General features: G+C 39.4%; 2 protein-coding genes across 3 annotated transcripts in view; one reads left to right on the forward strand and one right to left on the reverse strand.

Annotated features, from left to right (window-relative positions):
- Positions 1-62: 62 nt before the first annotated feature.
- On the forward strand, positions 63-10,296 carry rbm48 (RNA binding motif protein 48). 2 transcript variants are annotated; one of them, XM_059944949.1, is made up of 5 exons: positions 63-212; positions 2,642-2,832; positions 5,664-5,809; positions 8,051-8,646; positions 9,618-10,296. In XM_059944949.1, the coding sequence occupies exons 1-5, from the start codon at positions 111-113 to the stop codon at positions 9,687-9,689; spliced, it is 1,107 nt and encodes a 368-aa protein (XP_059800932.1). In that variant the 5' UTR covers positions 63-110; the 3' UTR covers positions 9,690-10,296. The 2 variants fall into 2 exon arrangements, with proteins under 2 accessions (XP_059800932.1, XP_059800933.1); XM_059944950.1 differs by having other exon boundaries at positions 8,057-8,646.
- Positions 10,297-10,434: 138 nt separating this feature from the next.
- The window catches only part of clxn (calaxin), a 53,561-nt gene continuing 40,858 nt past the window's right edge, over positions 10,435-23,137 (reverse strand). Inside the window, exons 5-6 of the mRNA XM_059944951.1 lie at positions 20,002-20,106; positions 10,435-12,258 (exon numbers count right to left, since the gene is read on the reverse strand). Of these exons, the coding sequence (XP_059800934.1) occupies positions 12,208-12,258; positions 20,002-20,106 (156 nt within the window). The 3' untranslated portion in view covers positions 10,435-12,207. The remainder of the gene's footprint in view (positions 12,259-20,001; positions 20,107-23,137) is intronic.

The following is a 23,137-nucleotide window of genomic DNA, read 5'->3' on the forward strand; positions in this document are numbered from 1 at the left end:
ATGATTGACTTGTGCCTCGCTCTATCGTTGAGTCGGGATAGACCATGTACGCCAATGGGCAGAAAGGGCAAGTGGGGAGGTGGGGCTTGTAGCTGCGGCCCTGGTCCAGCATGGCGACGCAGCGAGTGCAAGCGCTCGGCCATCACCTGCAGCGGGAGGTGTGCTCCACTCGGCCAGGCTACCGGGAGGGCCGCAGACCCCGAGCCGTCAAGGTAAACCCGCCGAGGAGTCGTAGGGTGGGGACCCGTTAATGAGGGTCTCTCTCTCCAAGTTCTTCCGGCTCCTTCAGCGCCTGCAAACCTGCTCCTGGAATTGGTTTATTCATGTCATGAGATACAGCGAAAAGCTTGTCTTCCATACTGGTCATACAGATCAAATCTTTACACAGTGCATTGCGGTGGTATAAGGTAAAGCCAGATGACACGAAGGGTGGTGGAATTGTGGATGGTGTAGAAGTCCGTTGTTGGTTAACAATAGGATGATGCAAAGCTGAGCTGAGAAGCGGCTGATGGAATTCAATCCGGAAAATTGTTAACTAATTCAATTTGGAAATTCGAACTTGAAGGCAGAGTTAATTTTGAATCTATGAGGAAGCATTGTGGAGGAACAGAGGAATCTTGGGGGTCCACGTCCATTGATCCCTCAAAGTTGCTGCCAACACATCCTTAGGCTGTTTATGTTTGTTGTAATGCAAATGACGCATTTCACTATATGTTTCAATATACATGTGGCATCTGAATGTGAGCATCTGTGGCCTCTCTGATTCCACCACCTCCTCCGGCAGTGTTCCAGATGTCAGTCACTGTAACTCTGTCTCCAGAATTGTGAAGGATAGGTTATTGGAGGTATTTAAAGAGAATAATTCTCATCCTCTTTAAGTACCTATGAGATAGACAAGCCAGGGCAGTACAATATGGAGAGCAAGCTTAGTAGCAAGCTCCCCCTCACCATGCAGCTAATGAATCCAAAGGAAGAGGGAAGTTGTCATAGCCCGGGGAGGTAGTGGGGATAAGTTCCCACTACCTATTAAATGCTCTCAATAGTGTGCTCTCAAGTAGCCTCTGACAACTAAGTCCAGCTCCTGGCCTTCATGTGTTGCTTAGCTACTAAGTCTGGCAGAACCATTTCTACTGATGGTAGAAGGGGAAAAGGTTGGTTATTGGCCTTAAAACCAGTCAGTCTGAGCAGATGTGGCTCATCAGCTGTGTTTGCCAGTTCATCTAGGAGAAAGAAAACTCTGATTTCAAACCCCTGCTGCCTTGCAGCTGTACCCACTCATGGTGAAGGCTTTGGGAATAAACCCAAGGAAAAACCTGGAGCTAGAGTCCTTAAGACAGTCTACATTGAGTTCAACACTAACTTGCAAATCTTGCAATGCCGGTGGTGCTAAACTGTATCTATTGGTCTCTGAGTTCCTTTTATTCATGAGCTGCATTGAGAGAGGGAGCTTGCTGCATTGCCAGCTGCTTGGTCTGCATATCATACAGCCCTGGCTTGCGTATCTAAACAGCTAGGATACAATATCCATGCTCAAATTTGAACAGGAGAGGGCCTCAACAATAAAGGGGAATTGGCAACATTTTTGAAAGGGCAGGCATTGAGAGCTATGGGGAACCATTACAAAAGTTAGATGGGGCTTTGGGGAGATCAGCCCTTGAATGGGGAAACAGACCTGAGGAACAGAGTTCCTCTGCTCCTGTTTCTTATGCTCATGTGTCAATTCTATCTCGTATCTCATACATTTTAATTATTTGGTGTGTTTAATGGCTTTTGGAGAATGAGTGTTCTGGTTATTTATCAAATACACCTGGGTATGGAATTCATGTTAATTTATCCTTCAAAAAAATGTTGAAAATCTGAAATAAAATCAAAAAATTGCAGTAAACACTCAACAGTTGGAAGTTTAGGCTTATTGTCATCTGACTGTATGTGTATACAACCAAATTAAACAATATTCCTCCAGATTATGGTGCTCCCACAAAACATACATCACACGTAGCACAAAACCATTGCCACAAATATGTTAATAAAATATAATTCAAAATGCATGTAGTGCATACCACAGGTAAACAGTAAACCGCTCACTGTCCTAGTGATGAGACCTCAGTGATGGCAAGGTATTCATTAATGTGAGGGACGAAGCTGTTACTCAGTCTGGCAGTCCTAGTCCTGATGTATCTTACCTCCTTCCTGACAGTAGTGGGTCAAAGAGATTGGGTGGTAGTGGTGAGCCCTTTCTCTACAATGCTCCCAGTAAATGTCACAAGTAGTGGGGAGGGAGATACCAGTGATCCTCTCAACAGATTTTACTGTCTTATGTAACATCTTGCAGTCCAATATCTTGCAGCTTTCATACTAAACAATAATAGGGCTAGTCAAGAGACTCTTGATGGTGCTTCTGTAGAAAGTTGTTAGAATGAGGCAGAGAGCCTTGCACACCTCAATCTCCTCAGAATGTGTAGACGCTGCTGTGTCTTCTTGACTAATGAGGGTCAGGCAGCATCTAGGAAATGGTAACGCAGTTAATGTTTCAGTAGAGTCTGTTGACTGAATATGTAATAAATTTAAAGGAGATTTTTGTGACAATTATAATAAAATGTTTGCTTTTATGATTTCTTGACAATGTTTAACCTTGATGTAGGTGTACACAATAAATCTGGAATCCAGACATCTGCTAATCCAGGGAGTGCCAGCTGTGGGAGTAATGAAGGAACTGATAGAACTCTTTGCTTTATATGGAACTATTGAAGAATATTATGCACTGGATGAGTACCCAGCTGAGGAATTCACAGAAGTGTATTATATCAAATACCAAAAGCTACAAAGTGCAAGGTAATGAGACAGTATAACATTCTTGTTAATAGAAAATCTTCAACTTAATTTTTTGTATAATAATCAGATTGTTTTTTGCAATTAACAAACATTGGTTTGTTCAATTAATGAATGCTTATGTTTGTTTATGGTATGAGTCATGTAAATGAATTTTATTAAAGAATACTTCAGTGACAAATATAGACAGAGTCCATGGTTTCAGTGATGGGATGAACTGTGTCCACAGCTCTCTGCAGTTTCTTTTGATCAGTTACCATACCAAGCTGTGATGCATCCTAATGGAATGCATCAAAAAGAAAATTGGTAAGGGCAAGTGGGGACATGACAAATTTCTTCAGTCTTGTGGAAGTTGAGGCCTTGTTGAGCTTTCTTGGCCATGACTTCAACAAGGTTGCACCAGGACAGGTTGTTGGTGATGTTCACACCTAGCAACATGGGGCTCTCAAACTCAACACCATTGATCTAGATGTGTACTGCTCTACTCCCTCACCTTTTCCTAAGTAAATGATCAGTCCCTTTGTTTTGCTGACATTGACACCATACCAAGTTACTAAGTTCACCCTCCCTTTCCTGTCCTCTGATGTTAAATTAAGTTCAAGGACACCTTCAATCTCTCACTGCTGCAGTCTGAGGTTCCCATCTGCTTCAAAAGGGCAACAATCATAGAAAAGCAGAATGAGTCACCTCAACAATTATCACCCAGTTGCACTCACATCTACTGTGATGAAGTGCTTATTCATGGCCAGAATCAACACTTACCTAAGCAGGAACCTGGCCTGCTACAATTTGCCTATCGCCTACAGCATATGCAATCTCACTGGCTCTCCACTCTGTCTTGGATTACCTGGACCTGCCTCAGGCTGCTGTTTATTGATTATTCTTCTTCAGTTGTCCTTCAAAATCCAATGACGGCGTCCACTCCTTTAACGGTGAGATCTTTGATGACTATAGTCCTATGCTGGACCCACAAGCTCTATTGCAGGTGGGACATGTATATGTGGTAGTGGCTGCATTTCTCCTGGCTCTCTTCTGGTTGTTCTTTCCATCTCCAGAATACAAACCCCATCCCTACACAGCTGTCGCCAAGTGTTAAGGTCAGAAGCAACATCCTCCAGGTCCTCAGGTCTGATCTTGCACTTCCTTAAAGCATTCTTCATCTGATCCTTTTAGCGCTTCTTTGGCCCTCCAGCTGAGCGTCGACCATGACGTAGCTGGCCGTATAACACTCTGCAGGGTAGCCAACATGGGGGCATCTATAGTTCAGCGTTCAACACCATTAAAATAATTGACAAGATCCAAATCCTGGGCCACTGTACCTCCGTCTGCAACTGGATCCTTGACTTCCTCGTCAGGAGATCACAGTCAGTGCAGATTGGAAGTATCATCTCTTACTCGCTGACAATCAACACTTGTGCACTTCAGGGATGTGTGCTTAGCTCACTGCTCCATTTTCTCTACACTCATTACTGTGTGGCTAGGCACAGCTCAAACACATCTATAAATTTCTCAATAACGCAACTACTGGTTGGCAGAATTTCAGATGGTGATGAGGTGGTGTACAGGATTGAGATAGATAAGCTGGTTGAGTGGTGTTGCAACAATAACCCTGCATTCAACATCAAGTAAGACGAAGGAATTGATTGTAGACTCAGGAGGGGGAAGTTAAGGGAACACATTCCAGTCCTCATTGAGGACTCAGCAGTGAAAAGGGTGAGCAATATCTAGTTCCTGGGCCCAACATATTGATGCAATTACAAAGAAGGCACAACAGCAGCTATGTTTCATTATCAGTTTGAGAAGACATAGAATGTCACTAAAGACACAAATTTCTACAGATGTACTGTGGAGAGCGTTCTAACTGGTTGCATCACCGTCTGGTATGGCAGGGCCACTCTTCAGGATTGGGAAAAACTGCAGAAGGTTACAAACTCAGCCAGCTCCATCATGGGCGTTAGCCTCCCCAGCATCGAGGACATCTTCAAAAGGTGATGCCTCAAAAAGGCGGCATCCATCATTAACAACACTAATCACCCAGGACATGCCCTCTTCTCATTGCTACCATCAAAGACGAGATACAGGAGCCTGTAAACACACCCACACACGTATTTCTTATATAAAGTTATATATATAGTATATATTGCTATTGTAATTTTTTTAATTATTGTGTCCTGCTGCCGCAAAACAACAAATTTCTCGACATATACCGGTGATAGTAAACCTGATTCTGGTATGACTCACTACGGTGTATCATCTTCAGACTTGCAGAGGAGTTTGAGCAGAATTTGGCCTTACGGTCATGACTGTGCAGGGAATAGAGTAGGAGGCTGAAGACACAGCTTGTGGAGCATCAGTGTTTCATGGTGGAGGTGTTACCGTCTATCCTTATTGATTTTGGTCTGTTGGGCAGGAAATCAAGGATCCATTTGCAGAGGGAGATTTTGAGACCCAGGGTTCGGAGTTTGGTGATGAGTTTGCTTGGAATTAGAATACTGAAGGCAGAACAATAGTCAATAAATGATAAGATTGATTATGTAGGTGTCTTTACATTGTTCTTGTGTATAAACATAGTTGTGCATATGATAAACTCAATTTGTATGAGAATTACTGAACGTTCCTCTGTTCACAACAATCCATTTTGTTGCTTGTAATATTTGGAGAGTTTCATTTTATAGAAATATTTATTTTTTATATTGCATTTTAAAGAAATCATAAGTCTATACAATAATTTTTCTTTCTGTGGATATATTATCTGTAAACAAAATACACACTCAATTTGTAATTAAGGCCATAATAATGGTATTAAACTCAATGCTTCAATCACTTTTTTTCAGGATAGCAAAACGCAAACAGGATGAGAAAAGCTTTTTTGGGGGTTTGCTTCATGTGTGCTATGCCCCAGAATTTGAAACAATTGACGATACAAGAGCAAAGTTAAATGAGAGGAGAAGGTACATAATGAAATCAACAGGCAATAAAGGTTTGTCCATGGAATATTTTCCAGTTAACAACTTTACAAATAACCAGACATATTCTTTATATCTTAACTGGAAAGCTGTATCCATGTTTTCTTCTTTTAAAAAAATGCTTTTTTTAAATCAAAAAATGTTCAAATTCACATTAGAGCACAGGAATAGGCCCTCCAGCCTGCAATATTGTGCTATACTAATTACATTAGTAATCAAAGGTCCAAGTATCTCCTTCTGCTTACACAATGTCCATGTACTGTACTTTCACTTCTTGCATGTTCATAATGCCCATCTAAAAGCCTCCTGAATGCTTTTTTCGTATCTGCCTCCACCACCACCCCAGGGAGCACATTCCAAGCACTTGGACCACAAGATCCCTCTGCTCATCAACACTGTTAAAAGTCTTGCTACTAATTGAACTATTTGCTGCTGAACACTTAATCTCTTAAAGTGTAACACTTGCATTCTTGGAGCCTTCAAAAGATGGAACAACTACAGATATTGCAGCAACTTTAAAAACAAATTGTTATATCCTTAAATAAAAACACAAAATGCTGGCAGAACTCAGCAGGCCAAACAGCATCCATTACTCCTGATGAAAGGTTTCGGCCCGAAACATCGTCACTACATCCTCCCATAGATGCTATCTGGCCTGCTGAGTTCTGCCAGCATTTTGTGTTATTTATTTACAGCATCTGCAGATTCACTCGTGTTGCCTTTGTTATATCCTTATCCTTCATCTGTGAAAGTTACAAATGCAAAATGCATTTGTTTGCCTCATGCACTATATGCAACAAATTGCAGTAACTGAACAATCAATAGTCATAGGACACTGCAGAACATCAACAGGCTCCTTTAGCCTATCTAGTCCATACCAAGCTATTAATTTGCCTAGTCCCATTGACTTGGCCTTCATACCCCTCCCATCCATGTACCTATCCAAATTTATCTTAAGTGTTGAAATCAAACCTGCATCCATCAGCTCCATGTTCTCACCACCCTCATGTTCCCCTTAATCCATGACGTCTTTTGTAGTCTCACACAACCTCAGTGGGAAAAAGTCTGCTTGCATCTATCCTGTCTATACTCCTCATAATTTTGTATATGTCTGTCAAACTTCTCATTTTCCTACTCTAGGACAGGAATTCCCTATTTTTTTCTATGCCATGAACCAAAACTATTAAGCAAGGGGTTCTGTGGACCCCAGGCTGGGAACCCCCTCTTAAACTATTCAACCTTTTCCTATTACTCAGCTCCTCAACTTCCATCTTATTTCCTTTGAACTTCTTTGCAATGAAGTAATTACCAGTTAGTAAAAGTTGTTGAGCAGTAGCAAATAAGTTTAATTGAAATGGTAATACAGCTTGTTGCATTCCATTACACACAGCACTGCTGTAACATAAATTAATGTGTTGTGCATTTTTTTGTAATGCACTCTGAGATTAAGCAATGCTATTGAAAGTATAAAGCATAAATGTTCCACTTGCTTCGGTTTAACAAATACAAACCACAAATTTCAAGCTTAGTTTACTTAATTTTAGGATCTTATTACAGTAAATTAAAAATTTGATTTGTTTTTAAGAAATTACCTACATCAGTGATCTTTAGCCCAAGTAGGTCGTGGTAATTTACTCTTTTTATAACATTTCACTTTCAAAACTGATCCCACCCTGTTTTCATTAATAGGCAGATATCCAAATAATACAAATATATACATTAAATAGGCATAAAAATTAAGGTCATTCTAGGGGATTTCTATTTTCCAGGTACTTTGGGATTGCCTGGGAAGATTCAAAGGAGCCAGAAATATTTCACAAATGAACAGGAGACCTTTTTGAAGCTGTATACAAATAGGCTGCTAACCGCTACAATATCTTGGCATAGTGTTCATTCTTTAACATAATACTGTACATCATGAAGAGACAAAGACACACACAAAGTGCTAGAGAAACTCAGCAGACTAGCTAGCATTCAGGAAAAGAGTACAGTTGACGTTTCGGGCCACAATGTTGACTGTACTCTTTTCCTAGATGCTGCCTGGCTTGCTAAGTTCCTCCAGCATTTTGTGTGTGTTGCTCAGATTTCCAGCATCTGCAGATTTTCTTTTGTTTATGAAGAGACAAGGTATCATTTATTACAGTTTCTCATACACTTTCAAAATATATTGTTTATATACATCTGAGATATATAGAGGCAACTCTTAACAGAAAATATTTATTTACTACACTTTTTCACATTTGCCTTATTTTGAGGTACAGGTGCATTTATAGGAGATGAAGAAGTTGGGAACCCAGTTACATCAACAAATGTCACAAAGGGAAGACTTTCTGAAAAGCTTGAACAATGTGAAGGATCAAAACTCAACCAACAAGAATGGAATGTAGATTTCTCCATGTGTGGTTACCCAATGTTATTGCCTCCACCACAGGAAGACAGTCAAGAGTCTTCCAAATCAATGTTCAGACAAGAATATTCACAAATGCCTTCCTCACATGAAATATTACCGAAAGATGCACTTAGTTTGGACAACAGTTTTGTATCTGAATTATCTTCTTTTCACAAGCAACACTTGGACAAGTCTTATGATTCCAGCAACTTTTGGAGTTCAGACACCAGACAACAAGTTTCAAACATTAGAACTTGTGCCTCTAGATTTGTTCCAAGAAATACCCAGCTGGAGGTCAGGAAGAAAATAAACCAGCAGTCGGACATTAACATATTTGCAGGATTACCTGCTGATAGTACCACAGTAATGATAGGACCAAAACGTCCAGAGTTACCAAAAGTAGACATGGGAGATAATTCTTTAAACATCTCTGCTTCTATGATCCGAAATAAACTGACAGAGGTAAGCAACACTTCAGTTATTTACAAGCTGTTGGAAACAGTCAGGAGACCAATAGCAGGTTCAACTAAGCAAGTTGAGGACCTTTCTTTAGAACTATAGAAAAAAATACCTACAAGAAGACTGGACAGAAAGACTGAAAAGGGAAAGTCTGTGATGAGGATTAAAACCCAAATGCACTCAGTGACCACTTTATTATGTACCCCTGCACATTAATGCAAATAGCTAATCAGCCAAATGTGTCAGCAATTCAATGCAGACGTGGTTACGAGGTTCAGTTCTTGTTCAGACCAAACATCAGAATGGGGAAGCAATGTAATCTAAGTGACTTTGTGGAATTATAATTGGTGCCACACAGGGTGGTTTGAGTACCTCAGAAACTGCTGATCTCCTGGGATTTTCACACACAACAGTCTCTAGGGTTTACAGAGACTGGTGCGAAAAACAAAAGAAAAACATCCAGCGAGTGGCAGATCTGTGGGCAAAAATGCCTCGTTAATAAGAGGTCAGAGAAAAATGGCCAGACAGGTTCAAACTGATAGGAAGATGACAGTAACTCACATAACTACATGTGCAGGAAAGCATCTGAGTTCATAACACATCGAATCTTGAAGTGCATGGGCTACAGCAGCAGAAGACCACATCCAGGAAGTACCTATTAAAGTGGCCATTGAGTGTATATCTAAAAATATGATTGGTTTCCATCATATGTATGGGTCATGTGTTCCATGATATGTTGCTTTAAAAAAAATGTGTATATTTGTTTCCTGCTGTTCCTGAAAACCAATTTGCAATAGGTTAATTCATGAAACCCAAGAGCCCAAGAATAAGCCACTACCTTTTTTTCAAGCAAGAGGCATATAGAAGAAAGAGTATAAGTTTTAAAACAACAGCTATAGTATGTGTAAAAATATCTTGTTCAAACTAATTGGTAACTTAATGTAAAAAATCTGTATCCTTGTTGTTTTCATAAGGTATTGTCTGTCCCCACAACCAAGGCCGAAGAGATGCATACAAAACCTCCAAAGCAGCGTCGTCGAATCTAAAGATGAAGTTCCTGGAAATATAGAGTTTCAATGCCATGGTGTCTTGTCACATCTCAAACACTTTATATAGAGCATTTTTTGGAACATTATAGAAATAATTAAGTGATCTTTACTGTGCACAAGATGGTTCAATAAGACCAGAAAGAGAAATTAATATTTTTTTGGATTAAGTGGGAGTTTACAGGGAGATTGCAAGATATTTGGTGTTTTTTTTTAAATAGTACTGAGTTATTAGGACATTAAAGATCACATCTTGCAACTACAATGTCATCAACACAATTCTATAAGTAATCAGCTGAAGAAACATTGGAACCAATGTCATGATCTTCATAGACATAGCTAAAATATATCGAAATCTAGATATTGCTCTATGGTGGATTTCAACTGAAAAGGAACTTTACGTGCTGAGAGCTTACCAAAAGAATAAACATATGTAAAACACATGAAATTATTTGTCAAACTGCCCATGTAATTTTATTAAAAAATAACTTAGAATATTCTCCTTTTACAAACTTGAGGGGCTAAGTAACAAGCTTTTTGTATATGTTCGTAAATAGCTACCTTTGCTTTTTGATTATCATTATAAATAAAATTAATATAACATCCAGCTGTAATGTTTTACAACTAATTTATTTTTTATTATCACCTTCCATGTCATCTTAAAGCTGTCAGTGGGGCTACACCGATTTATGATATAAACTAAGTCATACCTGAAAGCAAAGATTATACAAGTTTACATCCGATTTGCTGTACTTACCCAGGATTAAAGAGTTTCCAAATCATCACAAAGGCAGTGATTTCACCTAAATCTTAAAATTAATGTATTAATTTATATTTCCTTCTTCCACTTTTACTCAGATTTTAAAGGGAATTACACTGATAAATTTAGGACTGATTTATGGAAACAATTACAATGGATTCTGGTTAATTGGGCCATCGAATTATCAGCTCAGCCGCTTATTTGGGACAACTCCTAAAGAACAAAAATAATCAAGAAGATAGCCTGGATTTTCTTTGTTTATTTGGGACATTATGCTGCTTAATTGGGGAAGGAAGCTTGCCAAACAGGTTCTAACTAGTACCAGTTGCGCATTTGTGTTAGACACTATACTATGCGTAGAGTGAACAGCTGCTAAATAATGTCAGATGCATGTTTTTGCATACAAAAAGCAGTGATTGTTGTCACTGATAGTTGGTGAGAAATAAGCGGCAAGACAATTTAGAACTGTTTTGCTCACTGCAGTTTTAAGCATTGAGGCTTGGAGATGACAGAAACGGTCAGAAGTGAAAATGAAACTATTTCATTACTTCAACAAGTTAGGAACTATGAAGAATTTGAAAGTATCAGCAATTATCTTGAATGTTACAATGAAAATGAAAGTTTGGAGAAAGCAATCAACAAAGTCATTGTATGAATGCAGTCTATTATCTGCACTAGGTGTCTGTGCTGATCTTGTTCATTTACAGTCAATCAAAAGAAACCAGCAGCAGCATTTACAGTCAAACAAATGAACACAGTAGTTTTATAGTACTGTAGTACTATTGGTGGTGTTATAATTTGTTACGTACTTAAATACATAATTTATTACTCAGTTAATAATTTGTCTTCTTTATACCTTTTAAACTATTTCCATGAAAGTTCAGATCATGAGGCAGCAGCTGAATTGAGCCAAAATGTGCTGGTCCTTATGTGTCCCAATTAACTGGAACCTTACTGTATTGCAAAAATAACCCATTAAAATGCCCTTTGGATTAGAGACAGAAGCAAGGAAAAAGGGTGAAATTGGTCACTTGTGAACAATTCAGCAGTCTGCTTTCATTTCTATTGAAAGTTACTTTAAAAGCATTTTTATCCATGGCAACAAAATAAAGTTAATTACTAATTTAACAGAAATGTTCATGATGTACTGAGTTGACATTATTACATTATACATACAATTTAAGCAAACTCATTAGGGAAAGTATACAAAGTTGTGTTGCATTACACAACTAATTTTAAACAGTTATAAATGTATCTTTCATTAAGTGTATAAAAACATTTCTATCTTTTAATTGTAAAATAATCTCAAGCAATCATGAATGCCCTACAAGTATTGTACAATATCTTTGAAACTGTTTCTAAATTGGTCCTTCCCATCACAGACCTTTGAATTTTACTTCATCAGTATTTTTTAAGAGTAAAAAAAATTAATAACCAGCAGCACAAATTTATTTTGTGATCTTCAGCACTTGTTTCTAACCTAATCATACAGATAGATTTGTGAAGTTGTTTACTGGGGGTTATTCATATTTCTGTACCATTCATTTATCTAATTAATGTAAAGGTGACAGCTCATCATGTCAGTTATGACAGGAAGAATATCTTACACAGCTGATAAGTAGAGAAAATCACTTAACCAATTTTACAAAGTCCAGTCCATCACATTACTTTGTGCTTGAACAACTGGTAATGAATGGTGAGTTCGTTTAACCATCAGAAACACAATGTGGGAGACATCTGAAGAAGGATCAATATCAATTAGTCATCCTTGGATTTCTTAAAGGACTGTTTCTCAAAATCGAGTGCACTCTACATGAAAAGATAAGTATATTATTGAATATGGCATTACACTAATGCAAAAAGATAATGCTTGACATTTCTCCATTTCCACCTCTAAGACATTATCACTTTTTAATTAACGAATTTTAATCTATGTAAAGAAATAAATGACATGGATGATAGATTTTTATTGTATTTTACCTAAAACTTCCTCTTCCTCCTCCACTCACTCATAAATCTCATGGCCTCACTCATCCCCAAGATACAAATAACTTTACAAATTCCCGATCTCTCTTCTCCCCATCAATGCAACTAATAAGATCATAAGATATGGAGGAAGAAATAGGCCATTTTGCCCATTCTCTCCACCATTTCATCATGCTGATCCATTGTCCCTATCAATGCCAATCTCCTGCCTTCTCCCTATATCCTTTCATGCCCTGACCAATCAAGAATCTATCAATCTCTGCCTTCCAAAATGAATTCCACAGATTCACCTCTCTGGATAAAGAAATTCCTCCTGATATCCATTCTAAAAGGATGACCTTCTATTCGGAGGCTGTGTCCTCTGATCCTAGACTTGCCCACCATAGGAAATATCCTCTCCACATTCACTCTATTGAGGTCTTTCAACATTCAATAAATTTCAATGAGGTCACCCCTCATTCTTCTGAATTCCAGTGAGTAGAGGCCAGAGCCATCAAACGCTCCTCACATGACAAGCCTTTCAATCCAGGAATAATTTTTGTGAAACTCCTTTGAACCCTGTCCACTGCCAACACATCCTTTCTTAGATAAGGGGCCCAAAACTTCTCACAATACTCCAAGTAAGGCCTCACCAGTGCTTTATAAAGCCTCAAAATCACATCCTTGCATCTATATTCTAGTTCTTTCAAAATGAATGCTAACATTGCATTTGCCTTCCTCACTACTGGCTCAACCTGCAAACTAACCTTTAAGGAATCCTGTACGAGGACTCCCAAGTCCCATTCCACCTCAGAGTTTTTAATTTTCTCTCCATTTAGAAAACAGTCTACACTTTAATTTCTTCCAAAGTACATAACCATACACTCCACAACACTGTGTTCCACCTGCCACTTCTTTGCCCATTCTCATCATCTGCCTAAATCCTTCTGTAGCTTTTCTTACTTCCTCAAAACTACCTGCCCCTTCACCTATCCACGTATCATCTGCAAACTTGGCCACAAAGCTCCAGTCATCCAAATCATTGAAATATAACATAAAAAGCAGTCCCTACACAGACCACTGTGGATACCACTAGTCACCAACAGCCTACTTTTATTCCCACTCTTTGCCTCCTGCCAATCAGCCACTGGTTTATCCATGCTATAATCTTTCCTGTAACACCATAGGTTCTTTGCTTGTTAAGCAGCCTCACGTGTTGGCAACTTGTCAAAGGCCTTCTGAAAATCCAAATGCACAACATTGAGCAACTCCCCTTTGTCCATTCTGCTTCTCATTTCATCAAAGAATTCTAAAAAATTTGCTAGGTAAGATTTTCCCTTGATGAAACCATCCTGACTTTGGCCTATTTTATCATGTGTTTCCAAGTACACCAAAACCACATCCTAAACCATCAACTCCCAACATCTTCCCAAACACTGATGTCAGGCTAACTGGCCTATAATTTTCTTTCTTCTACCTCTCTCCCTTCTTGGAGTGACATTTGCAATTTTTAATTCCTCCATAACCATGCTATAATTAATTGATTCTTGGAAGATCATTGCTAATGCTTCCACAGTCCCTTCAACCACCTCTTTCAGAACCCTATTGTGTACACTATCTGGTCCAGATGACTTATCTACCTTAAGACTTTTCAGTTTCCCAAGAACATTCTCCCTAGTAATGGCAACTTCACACTCTTCTGCCTGACATTCTCAAACCGCTGACATGCTGCTAGTGTCTTCCTTAGTGAAGACTCATGCAAAATATTTATTCAGTTCATCTGAAATTTCCTTGTCCCCAATTACTACCTCTCTAGCATTGTTTTCCAGTAGTCCAATATCTACTCTCACCACTCTTTTATACTTAATATATCTGAAGAAACTTTTGGTATCATCTTTAATATTATTGGCTAGCTTACCTTTGGATTTCATCTCTTCCTTCTTCATGACTTTTAAGTTGCTTCTGTTGGTTTTTAAAAGCTTCCCAATCCTCTAATTTCCCATTAATTTCTGGTCTATCATGTACCCTCTCTTTGTCTTTTATGGTGACTTTGACTTCTCTTGTGAGCTATGGTTGTGTAATCCTGCTTTTAGAATATTTCTTCCACTTTGGGATGTTTATTTCCTGCACCTTCCGAATTGCTCCCAGAAATTCCAGCCACTAATGCTCTGCCGTCATCCTCGCCAGTATTTTGGCCTATCAATTTTGGCCAACTCCTCTTTCATGCCTCTGTAATTCTCTTTACTCCACTGTAATACAAACACATCTGACTTTAGCTTCCCCTTCTCAAATTTCAGGGTGAATTTGATCATATTATGATCACTCTGCTAACGATTCCTTTACCTTAAGCTCTCTAATCAATTCCTGTTCATTGCACAACATCCAATCCAGAATAAAGGATCCCTTAGTGGGCTCAACCACAAGCTGTTCTAAAAAGCTATCTCATAAACATTCTAGAAATTTCCCCTCTTGGGATCCAGCACCAACCTGATTTTCCCAATCTACCTGCATATTGAAATACCCCACTACTATGGTAGCATTTTCCTTTTGACATGCATTTTCTATCTCCCATTGTAATTTGTAATTTACTTCTGTTTGGGGGTCTCTATGTAACTCCCATCAGGGTCTTTTTACCCCTGAAGTTCCTACGATCTAACCACAATGATTCAATACCTTCTGATCTATGTCACCTCTTTCTAATGATTTGATTTCAGTTTTTATCAACTGAAGTACACAACCCATTCTGCCTATCTGTCAGTTCTTTCGATTCTTTGTGTATCTCTGGATGTTAAGCTCTCAGCTATAATCATCTTCCAGCAATGATTCAGTGATGCCCATAATGTCTTACATGCCAATCTGTAACTGAGCTACAAGTTCCTCTACCTTATTCCATATACTGCGTACATTCAAATATAACACCTTCAGTCTTACATTGCAACTTAACCTGTTGATTACAATTTTGCCATATCATCAGCCTCTCATTGCTAGCAGTCCCACTGTACACTGCCTCTGTATGTAAACCAACTACCTCATCTTCAGCACTATTACTCCAGTACCCACCTCCTGCCAAATTAGCTTAAGCCCTTCTGAACAACACTAGCAAACCTGCTCCAAAGCGTAGTTGTCCCCCTTGGGTTCAGGTGGAACCCATCCCTTTTGTACAGGTTGTACCTTCCCCAGAAGAGATCCCAAAGATCCATAAATCTGAACCCCTGCATCCTACACCAGTTACTCGGCCATGCATTCATCTGCCCAGTCATCCTATTCTTACTCTCACTGGGATGTAGCAAGAGCAGCAGTCCAGAAATTAGTACCTTGAAGGTCCTGTTATTCAGCTTTCCACCGAGATCCCTAAAACCTCTCTTCAGGACCACCTCACCTCTCCTACCTAACAAGATTGACTATTGACAAGGTCCTGAACGGTAGACTAGAAAGTTTGTTCACATGCAATCCAGGGCGAGCTAGCCAGTTGGAGAGAAAATGAGCTTGGTGGAAGGAGCATGAGGGAGGGTTATTATTCAGAGTGGCAGTCTGAGTCCAACCATACAGGTGCTCGGTTCACTCTAAAATGTTATCTACATTAACAATTGTTATTCAGTCTGGATTCTTGAGACCAGTCATACAGAGATTGGTGTTGGATCCACTCTTGACTAATCTATATTAATAATTTGGATGATGATGTTCTTAATATGGTTAAAAAGTTTGCAGATGACAGGACGTAGGCAGGGTGATGAAGGAGGCATATAAGATGCTTGCCTCTATTAACACACAAAATGCTGGAGGAACTCAGCACGTCAAGGCAGCATCTACGGAGGAGAGTAAACAGTTGATGTTTTAAGCCAAATCCCTTCTTAAAGAGTAGTCTCCCTCCCTCCCTAGATGCTCCTTGACCTACTGAATTCCTCCAGCATTTTGTTTGTGTATTGTTCAAGATTTCCAGCACCTGCAGATCTTGTGTTTCATCATGTCATGTTGCAACTGTGTAAACTGTACAAGTAATTAATGAGAAATTATTAGATTATTATGCACAGTTCTGGTCTCCTAGTTATAGCAACAACAGAGACAATAACTGGAGTATTGTACACAGTTCTGGTCTCCAGGCTATAGGAAGAATGTCATTAAGCAAGAAGAAGAGCAGAAAAGATCCATAATGATGCTGCTTGTACTGGAGAACTTGAATTACAAGAAGAAACTAAATAGGCTGGAATGTTTTAGGAGGCTGGACTTCAACATTGATAAGAATCCTGCCATTAACCTAGTACTTTGTCTTTAAATCTGGCCTTCCAAAGTGTGTCACTTCACACTTTCCTGGATTGAATCCCATCTACCAATTCACAGCCCAATTTTGCATCTCATCAATATCCTGCTGTAACCTACAGCAATCTTCTACACAATTCCTTAATACACTTGGTAAAACACCCTTCTACTTTCTCATCCAAATCATTTATAAAAAGCGTGAAGAGCCGGGGGTCCCAGAACAGATCCCTGTGGAATACCACTGGTCACCAGTCTCCAGGCAGAATACACTCCATCCACAACTACCCTTTGCTTCCTATAGTCAAGACAGCTCTGTATCCAGGTTCCCAAAATCTCTTGCCTCCTGACTTTCTGAATGAGCCTACCAAAGGAAACCTTATCAAGCACCTTCCTAAAATCCATATACCCCACATCCATTGATCTACCTTTTTCAATGTGCTTTGTCACATTCTCAAAGAATTCAATCAGACCCAGTTGCTCATAAATCTTGCTTCTAAAAAATAATTTGCCCACCACTGATGTAAGACACACTGGTCTATAATTCCCAGGATTATACCTGCTCCCTTTCTTCAACAACATTATAACATTCTCCATTCCTCTGGCACTATTCCTGTGGCAAGTGAGGATTCAAAGATCATCACCTAAGGTGTAGTATTCTCTTCCCTAGCTTCCTGTAGCAACCCGAAGTATATCCCATCTAGCACTGGTAATGTATCCTAATGATTTTCAAAAGCTCAAGTACATCCTCTTTCTTAACCTTGATTACGTTCCCAAAAATTAGCCTGTTCTATATTGACCCCATATTTATCAATGCATAAATGACACTTAGACAAGTACATGGATAGGAAAGGTTTAGAGCTTCATGGCCAAATGCAGGCAAATGGGACTAGTATGGATGGATATCTTGATTGGCTATGGATGAATTGGACTGTGAGGACTGTTTCAATGCTATGACCCAACTTAAAACTATTCCACCAAATAGTTGATCACCTAATGCAGGATCTTGTTACAAACACTGACTATCCCCTCACCTCCACCGATGCTTCTTTACCCACTGAGTTCTTGCAGCAGTTTATCTCTCTCACTACCAATCACCTAATGTAACCTTCCAATTTCTCTTATTATGCAACTTTCAAACAAGCTTTGCCATGCAATACTTCTGCCCCCACCCAACCTCCTGCCTTTGTGATTGTGTAACAAACCCACCAATTTCAGGACATGCCCTCTTCTCACTGGTACCATCTGAGAGGATATACTGCATCTATAAATGTCTGGACCCAGAAGAAATGAGATAGATGGATTGAACTAAGGCTCTGGAGTGAAGACGGATGAGAGGTGACTTGTTAGAAGTATGCACAATGATATCAAGCAACCTTTTTCCCAGGGCGGAAATGGGTAATTCGAGAGAACATAATTTAAGGTGTTTGGAGGAACGTATAAGAGGGATGTCAGAGGCTTTAGTCTTAAACACAGGCAGTAATGGATATGTGGAACAAACTGCCAAGGGTGTGGTAGAGGACATCAAAGACCTTCTGAGATGAGCACATGGATGAAAGAAAAATGGAGGGATATGTGGGAGGGAAGAGTTAGATTGATCTTAGAGTAGGTTAAAAGGTTGGTACCTTTTAACATAGGCCTAAGGGCTTGTACTGTACTGTCATGTTCTATGTTCTAGGATGGGCACCAGACAGAGCTGATTGGCAGGTGAAGAGATGAGAAAGGGTGAGAAGAGAACCAGAATAAGGAAGTGGAAAAAAAGAAAAGAGAGAGATTTTCAGCATCTGCAGAATTTCTTGTGTTTATTATTTGCTGCACCACTTCAAGGTATGTCAACCCTGTAAAAGATTAAATCTTCTCTTCATTGGGAGTTCAGTGAGATCTCTGGAATCTCTGCTACCCTCCAACTCTTCAACCATGTGCTCACCCAGTCACCTATCACCTGCCAGCTTGTACTCCTTCCCTTGCCTCCACCTTCTTATTCCAGCTTCTGCCCCTTTCCCTTCCAGTCCTGATGAAAGGTTACAGCTCAAAACATCAACTCTCTATGCCTCTCATAGATGCTACCTCTACCTGACTTGCTGTGTTCCTCCAGCACGTTGTGTGCATTGCTCATCGTTACATTGTTGTTACTAAGGTATAGAAGCATTTGCATTAACTTCTAATCCAGCAACTCCATCGGTATATTTTAATGATCAATCTTTAGCCTAGCACAAATCTCATTTAAATATGGTAAAATCCAGTGAAAAAAGCCCAAAAGACATTTAATAATAATGCTGATGAAATCTCTCCTGTGATGAAACACCATTTCCTCGTATGTGTAACAATGATATTCCATGCCTTATGTAACGCCCTGGTTAAGATTTCTACTGCTATGCTGTGAGGTATTTTTATTTTACTAGTTTTCTGCAAAAGCAGTGTGTTATGTCCTGTTAGTAAGAGTGTTTTGGCTTTGACTAAAGATAAGGAGCCATATTATCCAACTTAAGAATGTTGTGTCAGCCTATCAAGATTGTCTTGGTATTTGTTTTAGCTTTCTGCTCAGTGGGATGGCATGGAACATTCAAGACGGCTAGGTGGGATGAGATTTCTGATTTGGGGTCTTTTGGCAGGAACTATGGAATGGAGCACAAGGGAAGACGCAGAATGCCACTCTAAGGAGAGACACTGTTGTAAGAAGAGCTTTGTGCAGACAAGTGGTTCTAAGGAAGAAGTGGTAATACACCTGAGTTAACCAGTTTGTTTGAGATGGTCATCAAGGGAAGTTCAAACTGAGATGGTGTCTTTCATGCAGAATGTGGGTTCAGTGCGTGAGTAAAGTGCTACACGCAACTACTCCAGAAATTAGCTCCAATGTTTACGTTCATGTTTAGACTGGTTTAATTGTAATGGCCCCTTTTGTTTTCTTTTCTTTCCCTGTTAACTGTTGGATAAAGTTGAAAAATTGGTAAATATACTCTCCTTAGAACTCTATGCTGGTGTGTGATCTGCCATTTCTTAGCAAATGATAACTTTACACAGGGCAGTATTTACACAGCATTCGCTACAATCGATGTACCTTAATCAAAACATCCCAACTTTCCTGTTTGGTTGAACCCCAAATAATTCCAACCCTAGATGTATATAGCTAATGAAAGGTGTCCTTCTCAACACTGAGTCATGGCTGTTTGCAGTTTGTTACTGAGCTAACCTTGTATATGCATCTAGTGAGCGGGTTATACTTATGTATTCCTATATTTGACAACATTTCCAAACAAATTGGAAACAGAGCAATAATGCATTATATTTAACAATCTAAGAAATAAATTTAAATTGGTGTCTCAAACACCCTACCTTTGGATCTGGGAGACAGGGTCCAAAAGCTTCTAGTAAGAGGTTTTCATCTTTGACTGCCTTCTCAAAGTCTGCATACGAAACTTTGTTATCATGATCATAGTCCTAGTAATGAAAGGAGACATTTTACCATAAATTGTCATTACATGGTCTTACATAGAACAACTGGATAATACTGTAAATTCCTACTTTGTTCATCTCAGCTTTATAATCAGTCTAGATTATTCACCCTCTTTTAACAAAATACTTTAGGCAGTTAGATGTAGTTCAGGTTGATAGGTTCTTCATTAGTCAGGGTGTCAAAGGTTACAGGGAGAAGGCAGGAGAATGGGGCTGAGGGGGTAATAGATCAGCCATGATAGAATGAAGGTGCAGACTCGATGGGCCAAATGGTCTAATTTTGCTCCTCTGTCTTATGACACAAGTTTGCAATGTACAAAGAGCATATGTGCAGTTACTACTGGAAATAGAAATTTAACTGGAGCAGTGAAGAAAAAATGTTTTAAGGAGAAGATTGAGAAAGAAGAGTTTAAGACAGAATTCCCGAATAAAGTACATGATTACTCTGTGCATGTAAAGCAAAATAATGGGAACCCCTTTAACAACTGTAGACTCCTCCACCAGGGCAAACATCCCTGTAGCCATTCTGTTCAAACCCTGTAAGAATTCTTTCATTCTTCTAAGCACAGCAAGAAATCAGGCCTGGTGAACTAGATGTTCCCTTGTATGACAAATCATCCATCCTAAATAGTGCCCAATCTTTGCTGCACTTCATCTATGAAATACAAACCACACTGTCAAGAAGATCACCACGGTCTCTCTCCTGCTCATTTATGATATTTACCAAAACCACTATAGAAGAAGGACTTGTTGAAGATCCCTACCAACTATCCTACAATCTCTTTTACCCACTATATCAGGAAGGAGGTGCGGGAGCATCAGGACTAGGACTGCCAGACTGGGTAAGAGCTCCTTCCCTCAGGCTGTAAGACTAATGAATACCTTGCCACCATCGAGGTCTCATCACTAGGACAGCAAGCTGCTTACTGCATTAGAGCATAAGACCAGAAGGTACAGGAGCAGAATTAAACCATTTGGCCTATCGTGCCAGCTCCGCCATTTCATCATGGCTTATCCATTTTTCCTCTCTGCCCCAATCTCCTGTCTTCACCCCATATTTCTTCATGTCCTGACCAGTCAAGAATCTATCAATATCTGCCTTAAATATACATAAACACTTGGCCTCCACAGCTACCTGTGGTAATGAATTCCAAGATTCACTACTCTCTGGTTAAAGAAATTCCTCCTCATCTCTGTTCTAAAAGGTCACCCCTCTATTCTGAGGCTGTGTCCTCTGGTCCTGGACTCTCCCATTATAGGAATCATCCTCCCTTCATCTACTCTATCAAGGCCTTTCATCGTTCGATAGGCTACAGTTAGGTCACCCTTCATTCTTCCGAATTCTAGTGAATATATGCCCAGAGGCAATAAAAGCACTTCATATGAAAAGCCGCTCATCCTGGAAACATTTTCGTGAACTTCTGTTGAATCCTCTCCAGTGTCAGCACATCCTTTCTAAGATAAGGGGCCCAAACCTGCTCACAATACTCCAACTGAGACCTCACAAGTGGTTTATAAAGCCTCAACATTATATCCTTGCTTTTATATTCTAGTCCTCTTGAAATGAATACAAGCAGTGCATTTGCCTTCCTCACCATAGACTCAACCTGCGAATTAACCTTTAGGGAATTCTGCACAATGACTCCCAAATCCCTTTGTGCCTCAAATTATTTTAATTTTCTCTCCATTTAGGAAATAGTTTATCCATTTATTTCTTCTACCAAAGTGTATGACCATATATGTCCCGACACTGTATTCCATTGCACTTTTTTGCCCATTCTCCTAAGCTGCCTAAAGTCCTTCTGTAGACTCTCTACTTCCTCAAAATTATCTGCCTTTCCACCTATCTTTGTATTGTCTGCAAACATTGCAACAAAGCTATCAATTATATCATCCAAGTCATTGACATACAACATTAAAAAGTGGTCCCAGCACTGACAACCAACCAGAAATGGCTCCATTTATTCCAACTCTTTGCCTCCTGCCAATCAGCCACTGCTTTATCCATGCTAGAATCTTTCCTGTAACACCATCAGCTTATAACTTGTTAAGTAGCCTCATGTGTGGCACCTTATAAAAGGCCGCCTTCTGAAAATCCAAGTGCACAATGTCCACATACTCTCCTTTGTCTATCGTGCTTGTTATTTCTTCAAAGAATTCAAACAGATTCATTAACCAAGATTTTCTCTTGAGGGAACCATGCTGACTAAAGCCTATTTTATCATGTGACTCCAAGTACCCCAAAACCATATCCTTAGCGATTGACTCCAACATCTTCCCAACCACTGAGGTCAGACCAACTGGCCTATAATTTCCTTTCTTCTACTTCCTCCCTTCTTGAAGAGTAGAATGACATTTGCAATTTTCCCGTCCTCCAGAACGATTGCAGAATCTAATGATTTTTGAAAGATCATTACTAATGCCTCCTCAATCTCTTCAGCAGCCTCTTTCAGAACCTTGGGGTGTATACCGTCTGGTCCAGGAGACTTATTTACCATCAGACATTTCCTCTTCCCAATAACCTCCTCCCTAGTAATGATAACTTTACACGTTTCTGACCCCTGACACACTTGAACTTCCACTATACTGCTTGTGTCTTCCACAGAAGACTGATACAAAATACTTAAATCAGTTTATCTGCCATTTCCTTGTCCCCCATTACTGCCTTTCCAGCATCATTTTCCAGTGGTCCGATATCCGCTTGCACCTCTCTTTTACACTTCATATATCTAATGAAACTTTTGATATTCTCTTTAATATTATTAGCCAACTTACTTTCAATCCCATTTTTCCCTTCTTAATGACATTTTTACTTGCCTTAAGTGGGTTTTTAAAAACTTCCCAATCTTTGAACTTCCCCCTAATTTTTGCTCTATTATATGCCTTATCTTTGGCTTTTACATTGGCTTTGACTTCTCTTTAGCCATAGTTGTGTCATCTTCCCTTAGATACTTCTTCCTCTTTGGGATGTTTATATATACCTGTGCATTCTTAATTGCTTCCAGAAATTCCAGCC

The sequence above is a fragment of the Hypanus sabinus genome, chromosome 20 (genome assembly GCF_030144855.1).
Source record: "Hypanus sabinus isolate sHypSab1 chromosome 20, sHypSab1.hap1, whole genome shotgun sequence".
Classification (NCBI taxonomy): domain Eukaryota; kingdom Metazoa; phylum Chordata; class Chondrichthyes; order Myliobatiformes; family Dasyatidae; genus Hypanus; species Hypanus sabinus.

What these genes read in the sequence shown, in the direction of transcription:
- rbm48 (XM_059944949.1), top strand. Translation starts at nt 111, where the DNA reads ATGGCGACGCAGCGAGTGCAAGCGCTCGGCCATCACCTGCAGCGGGAG. An exon ending in GCAGACCCCGAGCCGTCAAG is followed by an intron (nt 213 to 2,641) that starts GTAAACCCGCCG and finishes ACCTTGATGTAG; the next exon opens with GTGTACACAATAAATCTGGA. An exon ending in TCCGAAATAAACTGACAGAG is followed by an intron (nt 8,647 to 9,617) that starts GTAAGCAACACT and finishes TGTTTTCATAAG; the next exon opens with GTATTGTCTGTCCCCACAAC.